The sequence below is a fragment of the Musa acuminata genome, chromosome BXJ1-4 (genome assembly GCF_036884655.1).
Source record: "Musa acuminata AAA Group cultivar baxijiao chromosome BXJ1-4, Cavendish_Baxijiao_AAA, whole genome shotgun sequence".
NCBI lineage: Eukaryota > Viridiplantae > Streptophyta > Magnoliopsida > Zingiberales > Musaceae > Musa > Musa acuminata.
The window spans coordinates 30,455,921-30,463,530 of NC_088330.1; the positions used below are offsets into that span (position 1 = coordinate 30,455,921).

Here is a 7,610-nt window from a genome sequence, read left to right on the forward strand (position 1 = left end):
GAGAGCCGTTCATTCTAGTATCCTTTTAATCTCGATCGTTCAGATTTTCCCAGAAAAAATAAATATAAAAAGAATATGACTCGATCATATCAGGTGGACGGCCCCCCGCTTTGGGTCACTATAAGTAGCACCCTCCGGCCACTACGGGTCCTGCCCCCACCGCTGTTTGTCGGTCTTCGGTGTACTCATCTAGGAGAGGAGCCATGGATTGGTTTCACCAACTCTCGTTCATGGTTGCTTCCGTTTTCATCCCACTCGCTCTCTTATCTTTCTTCTGCATGAGAAGCGGACGAAAGCTTCTGCTGCCGCCAGGGCCGCAGCCGCTGCCGATTATCGGCAACATGCTCATGATGGACCAGCTGACTCACCGCGGCTTCGCGAGGCTTGCCGAGAGATACGGCGGCCTCTTCCACCTCCGCCTCGGCTCCCTTCACGCCGTCGTCGTGTCCACGCCGGAGATGGCCCGGCTGGTGCTGCAGGTGCAGGACGCGTCGTTCTGCAACCGCCCCGTCACCGCCGCCATCGCGTACCTCACCTACGACCGTGCCGACATGGCCTTCGCCAACTACGGTCCCTTCTGGCGCCAGACGCGCAAGCTCTGCGTCATGAAGCTCTTCAGCCGCAGGCGCCTCCAGTCGTGGGCGTCGGTCCGCCACGAGGTCGACTCCGCCGTCCGCTTCGCCGCTAGACGGAGTGGGTCGTCCGTCGATGTCGGCGATCTTGCCTTCACCCTCGCCAAGAACGTCACCTTCATGGCAGCTTTCGGGGCGCAGAGCCACGGGAACCAGGGCGAGTTCGCCGGCATACTGCAGGAGTTCTCGAAGCTTTTTGGGGAGTTCAACATCAGCGACTTCCTCCCATGGCTGCGGTGGATGGACTTGCAGGGCATCGACAAGAGGCTGAAGGTGGCAAGGCAAGCGATCGATCGCTACATCGACGTGATCATCGACGACCATTTGGCCAACCCGAAGGAGGCGGATGCTCAGGACGCCGACATGGTTGACGGCATGCTTGCATTTCTTGGGGATTCTGGTGACACTAACGAGGGTGGCGATCTCCATGGTGATCTAAGCCTCACAAGATCTAACATCAAGGCGATAATAATGGTACCTCTCTCTCTCTCTCTCTCTCTCTCTCTCTCTGTGACAGCTCTGCCGTCAATTATAATGCCTTTGCTAGTATTAGAATCTCAACATAGATTGAGGATATATATGTAGACGAATACACGTTTGAACTCAGAGATCAGATTTTAGTTTGAGTAATTCTGTGGCATGTCAGTCACAATCATGTCTTACATGTCGTCTTCAGAGATGGAGACATCCTCTTCGGCTGGAAGTTGGCATCATCTTATGCAAGTAGGCATATATATAAACAGTTGGAGGTCGCACTCGCCTTCGTTGGCATATATGGCTGCATGCCTATATATCTTTTTTATTTCTTCCTCGCAACGTTTTAAACGACAAAGAATGATAAAATAGTCGAATTCCCTTCAAATTACATGAAATTGAAATAGTATCGTTGTGTTCGCATATATTTTTGGCACCGATATCATTTTTGTTGCACACATACAAAGCATCTGAGGATTATACTAAGGTCGTACTGCTTCTATATGCATTCATATGAGGATTGCAATCCGTACGTGACACACACACAGGATGTGATGTTTGGTGGGACGGAGACGGTGGCGTTGGGCATAGAGTGGGCCATGGCGGAGCTACTTAAGAGCCCCGAAGAGCTGAAACGAACGCAACAGGAACTGGCGAGCGTCGTCGGCCTCCACCGGAAAGTGGACGACAGTGACCTTGACAAGCTCCCCTACCTCAAGTGTGCCGTGAAGGAGATGCTCCGTCTCCACCCTCCCCTCCCCCTCCTCCAACACCAGGCTACTCGGGACTGCGAGCTCGCCGGGTACTTCATCCCCGTCGGGACAAGGGTGTTCGTCAACGCGTGGGGCATCGGCCGGGACCGGGACGCGTGGAAGAGCCCCAACGCGTTCCGGCCGTCACGGTTCGCCCCGGGAGGCGACGCCGCGGCGTTCGACTTCCGAGGGAGCTGCTTCGAGCTTCTGCCGTTCGGGTCGGGGCGGCGGTCCTGCCCGGGCATGCAGCTGGGGATCTACGTGCTGGAGCTGGCGGTGGCACAGCTGCTGCATTGCTTCGACTGGAGCCTGCCTGCCGGAACGAAGCCCGGTGACTTGGACATGGGCGATGTGTTTGGGCTCACTGCGCCCAAAGCAGTAAGGCTGATGGCTGTCCCAACTCCGCGCCTCACTTGCCCGCTCCTATAAGAAGCTCGCTTCTCTCCCGCGCGGCACTCTCGTTATAATTGAGATATTGTTCCTCGTTAATTGGCCTATGAACTTGCAGCTGAAACATCTCAATTGTGCCTTTGTTATGCCACTATTAAGCTTTTACTCCTCGATATAGAAATCCAACCGCTTACAATAACGAAACATTTGCCGGAGAACAACACGAGGAGCAAGAGCAGAACCTGTATATTCCCATGTTTGCACCGAACTTACCATAAGAGTTGTTGAAATCACAAAAGATTAATGATCCTGGCACAAACTCTATATTAAGACAAAAGATCTGGTACATGCATGTCACCGGTATGAAGATGACAAGATTTCCAGGGAGTCAAGTCTGGGCCAATGGGCATAATTGGTTAATTTGTTTTGCAGCAGACCAGAGTCTTGGATGTTGTTGGTCATCTTTAAACATAATCAAATTTGCATCGGTTCCCAGTATCCCCTGGCTGATCAACGTTGCTTTTTCAACATCAAACAGCGATATCTTCCTCGTCCCCTGTCCAGGTGTAGCGATTGTCTTCCCACCTACAAAACAAGGTTTATATATACGGTAACAAGTTCCAGTGTTGGATTCTACATGACCTTGAAGTTGGCTGTGAACTGGTCCAGCGGCGTTTCTGATGTCGTAGAGATGCAATATCGGGTCACTACCGGCTGATAGGATCAGGAAATTGTTCCATTTGTTCCATTCAACCGTGTTGACACCAGTAGAGTGCAGTGATTTGATGGTAAGAGCACAAGGCTCCGGCGACCTTGGATCGAGGACACATATACGTCCATCGACTCCACAGTCGGCAAGTCGTTCTTTTCCATCTCTGCAAAAATGTTCAGGAACAACATATCGGTACTCTGAAGCACTGAAAAATACATGGCAATTAATTTTCGTAAAGCAAATCATTGTGTTGAAAATTATAATGCTCTAGAGTTGAAAATATTGTTATGATATTCTATTTAGATTATTCCGACTCTCAATTTAAAGTTTGTTTGCAGCTACACTCAATGCATAGTTAAATTCAGAAATACATGTGCACAAGATGGGTTGACAGAACATTACTTCTATATTTGCACGTTCTATAAACCATTCCTCCGTAAATTTCGCCAGTCACTAGCAGCACACTTCATCCTCAAGAAAGTTCCAGTCATTAAAAGATGACCAGTTTGGTATATAAGTCGGCGACGTTATGAACCAAGAGGTAGTTGTCTTCTATTGACAAGTCACTTGGTATGTCCTTGTAGAACTACACAAGAACCTTGATGCTATTGAGTGAATTCCAAGTTCTTGAACAATAGCAAGATTACAACAGTTGAGCTGGAAACTCATCAGCTACCGGCTTTCAGAAATGTCATGTAGAATACGCTACAACCCACCTTGACTGCTACACACATTATTCATCCATTGCTTATTCCGTTATCCCCTTCTATGCAATTAAGGAGTGAATTTGAAGATGAGTGTCATTGACTCAGAAAGAAAAGACAAGAAAATTTAAGAGTCGATCTTTGAAAATAACAGTGCTACAACATAAGATAGTATCCTCTACATTTGAATTTGTGAGAGCATCCTCTTTTTGTAATGCAAGTTTTGGGTTTCGGGAGCCGCTTCATAGATCATAACAATTTGATAACTAGTTTATTTTTCTTTAATGAACCGATTGAGTTGATGATATGTGATACTTATGATAAACACATTATCGATCTATATTTTCTACCACAAATTGTAAATAAAGAATCAGGATATCAAGAGTTCACTTTCATACTATCAGGAAAAAAAAACTAATTCTAAGATTTAAATATCTAAATCATGAATTAAGACCGGAAATCTCCTTCAGAGAAGGTGGCATGGAAACCAATTCACCAACGAAAACGAGACATATCTTAAATTGAAGAATGATGACTATTGTGCATCAAAGAGTTAGTAATAGAAGGGTTACCCAAAACAAACGCCCCTGATGACTCCTGAATGGTGGCCGGTAATGTTCCGCTCTGCCACCAGCTCCCCTGCCGGCGTCAGCCTCGAAACACCAACAGAGGAGTCCTTTGATGCCGTGGCTATCCAGCAACTGAACCGGTCCATGGAGTAAACCCCACCGGTGTGCAGTTCCGTCGATTTGGCAACCACAGGCGGCGACCAGGATGACAAAGAAGATGGCTGCTTCTTGAGATCCCAAACAACAAGAGCACCATCATTCGAACTCGACACCAGCAGCATCGGGTTATCCTCCACAAACTTTACGCCCGAGACCCAGCTCGGGCTTCCCTTCCAGCTCATAAGAGGCCCATCCATCATCTCCCCATCGGAGTTAATCTTTTCGCAATCACCCCATTCCCCTCCATAAACAGATATGAAGCCTCTGTGGCCACCGGCGGCAACCAAGAACCGATCCTTCTTCGAGGAGCACACGTCAATGGAGTAAATCCTGGCCAGAGAAGGATCGCGGAACGCCTTACCGGAAACCCTAAATCCCATGATCGGAGATGACCACGATGGAGACTCGGCAAGATGGGCGCCAGGCCGAAGGGGAGCTTCTTCATCATCGCAGACGTACTGGAAGACGGAGGAGTCGATGAGGCTGGGGTCAGGGAGTTCCGGTGCGGGGTCCTCCGATGTGTCCGCAGCGTCGTGGGGCGGGCGTTTGTTGCGGGAGCTACGGCGGAGGGGGAAGGACGAGGCTGGAGGGGGCCTGGGGCGGCGCTTGGAGGAGGTGTGTTGGTTCTTGTGAGCAATGGCGGTGGCGGAGGCGATGCCGAGCTTTTGGAGAAACTCTTGGTTCCGGCGAATGGTCTCCCGGCGGATTCGCTCGTAATCCGAAGCGGCTTCAGCGGCAGGGGTTTCGGGCTTTGAGATGGCGGTGGGGTTTGGTCTGTGGTGGTGGTGGTGGTGGTGATGAAGGAAGGAGTCCATGGAGGACTGCTTGAGATTGGAGGACGGAGCCATCGGAGAGGGGTGGGCGCGAGAAGCGCGTTCGACCGAGGGGCGGCGTGGTTAGAAGTACACGTGGGTGGAACTCTCGTGTTGAAGCGAGTTAGGGAACAGGTATCATCGGTGCCGTCTACCGCTGATCACGAAATCAATCATAGCTATGGTTGGGTGCCATGGCCCCGTTTGGTGGGGAATTCCTGTTCCCTGTCACTGGACGACGCTGGGAGCTTAAGGCGGGAAAAGGAACGGTTGGTGCACCCGGCGTTGCGTGATCCGCTGTGTGGACCGGATCCTAAGATGCTTTAATATGAGACAGTGGAATGTCGTGTGTGTGTGTATATATATATATATATATATATTATTTACTTGAATAACTCATTTTATTGTGATGAAGATGATAATAATGATGATGTCTTTAAAAATGAATTAGCTAAAGAAAGATTACAATAGAAGGTTAAAGGTGACATAAATTCTAATATTTTATGATGCATATTGGTTAATGAGTTATTTTAAGTGAAGATATGTATGATAATATTAAACATGTACTTGCGGAATACTATTATAGTTAAGATGATAGTATGTTATTAAACATATCAATTCCTTTTGTCGAAGATGATAATTATTCATACAATAATCCGTTTGTTGGTTAGGTATGATATTTGAATAATATTAAAATTATTTTATTATATATAAAGAAAATTCCTGAAAGACTATGATATCTAAAGAAAATTTAAGATTAAATATGTTACAATTAGAAGTATAAGATAAAGCAAAATATAAAAGTTTCCGATTACCAATAGATGATAGTAACTCGTAGTGAAATCGATAATCTTTGAATTACCAAGTTTCATAAAAAATATGATTGTAATTTGCCAAGATTGAATAGTGATAATAAAGAATGTAATACTTCTTTCATTGTAGATTAAATCAAAGATCAAGCTATGACAATTGTTAATTATACTATAAAGATGATTATTGCTAATATTTAGAAAAGATTTAGAGTTGTTATTTCATACTGATATAATTGTATAGGTAATTGCATGAGTTTTGATCAATTATATACTGATATAATTTTATTTTCATAGGAGTTAAAACTGTATGACTATAAGACTTATGTCCAAACGATAATTTCATCAAAAAATTATTTTTAAAGAATATTTTGAACTTTAGAAGTTTCATATTATATATGCGACTTATTTTTAGTATTTATCAAGAAAATATCTCAGCGCCTAAATAATGGCTACAACTATTGATGGTTGTAATAGATTATTTTTAATTGCATTTGTTGTTATGGATATTAAATGTAGGGATTTATGGTGCAATGATCGAAATTCAATAATTTTTAAAAAATATATAATAGAACTTTCCAATAGTATATCATGGTTATTGTATAGTTTATCTATCTAAAAATCTTTGAACGATGTGTATGAGATAGAAACTACAAAGCTATCATAAGCTACTACTAGATCTCTTACTGTATATAAGTTTAATGAATGTATGCAAAAGTTATTAAAACTTACAAAGGTTTAGTATGGATATTAAAAAAAAAAGAAAAAAAATAAGCTTCTATATATTCCCATGGCATCCTTATACAATCCTCACTATAAATGCATTAGAACATATGAATTTATCACTGAAGAATGTTCGAGACTTACCTATTATTACCTTTATGATGAAATAATTAGGAGAATTTTTTTTTGAATGATTGTACATTTGTTATGAAATAACTAATAATTTAAAATCAATTTTGATAAGTATCGATAAATAATGGTAAGAAAAAGAATAAGTGTTCAAGGTGTCAACAATTTAGACATAATCTTATGATGTAAATTCCCCCCTATATCAGCAGCTTGAGGGCAATGACATTTAGATAGAAATTTTAGTTACAAAAGCTTATTAAAAATTAAATTATAATTTTGAAGCTGACTCAGTGAAAACATACTTTCAGTGACTTATACATTTGTAATTTAATATACTTTAATTTGTTCTGTTTGCTTGTCCAAAGTTAATACAATTTATACTAAAATTGTAAGTTTTAGTTGATTCACTTGTTTACAATACATGTTTTATTTTACATGTTGGAAAAATCTAATAAATTTGAGATTGACTATTGGGGTTGAGTTCTGGCTCAAATTTTTATTAGATGTTTTAGACAAATATAGAAGCTAAATATCAAAAAACATTTCATAAATACATGATATTTCTGTAAAAATAGAAAAAAATTGGCCCAACCGAAAATATAAAATGACACATAGTTCACAAAATGAATAATTCATAAGAATATAAAAAAAAATAGAAAACGAGTTACATATGCCTATTTGGGTCCACTTTAAGTCTTTTTAAAATTTTTTATGTCTACTGAACCATTCTTTCTATGCAATATAC

At 43.0% G+C, this 7,610-nt stretch overlaps 2 protein-coding genes across 2 annotated transcripts; one reads left to right on the plus strand and one right to left on the minus strand.

Moving 5' to 3' along the window:
- The first annotated feature begins 99 nt into the window (after positions 1 to 99).
- LOC135652347 (cytochrome P450 84A1-like) lies at positions 100 to 2,427 on the plus strand. Its single transcript, XM_065173193.1, has 2 exons — positions 100 to 1,106; positions 1,655 to 2,427. The coding sequence occupies exons 1-2, from the start codon at positions 204 to 206 to the stop codon at positions 2,285 to 2,287; spliced, it is 1,536 nt and encodes a 511-aa protein (XP_065029265.1). The 5' UTR covers positions 100 to 203; the 3' UTR covers positions 2,288 to 2,427.
- Positions 2,428 to 2,552: 125 nt separating this feature from the next.
- On the minus strand, positions 2,553 to 5,314 carry LOC135652355 (uncharacterized). The gene is made up of 2 exons (XM_065173201.1): positions 4,237 to 5,314; positions 2,553 to 3,123 (listed from the first exon to the last, which is right to left on the minus strand). Exons 1-2 carry the CDS (start codon positions 5,238 to 5,240, stop codon positions 2,637 to 2,639), a joined length of 1,491 nt encoding a protein of 496 aa, XP_065029273.1. The 5' UTR covers positions 5,241 to 5,314; the 3' UTR covers positions 2,553 to 2,636.
- Positions 5,315 to 7,610: the final 2,296 nt, after the last annotated feature.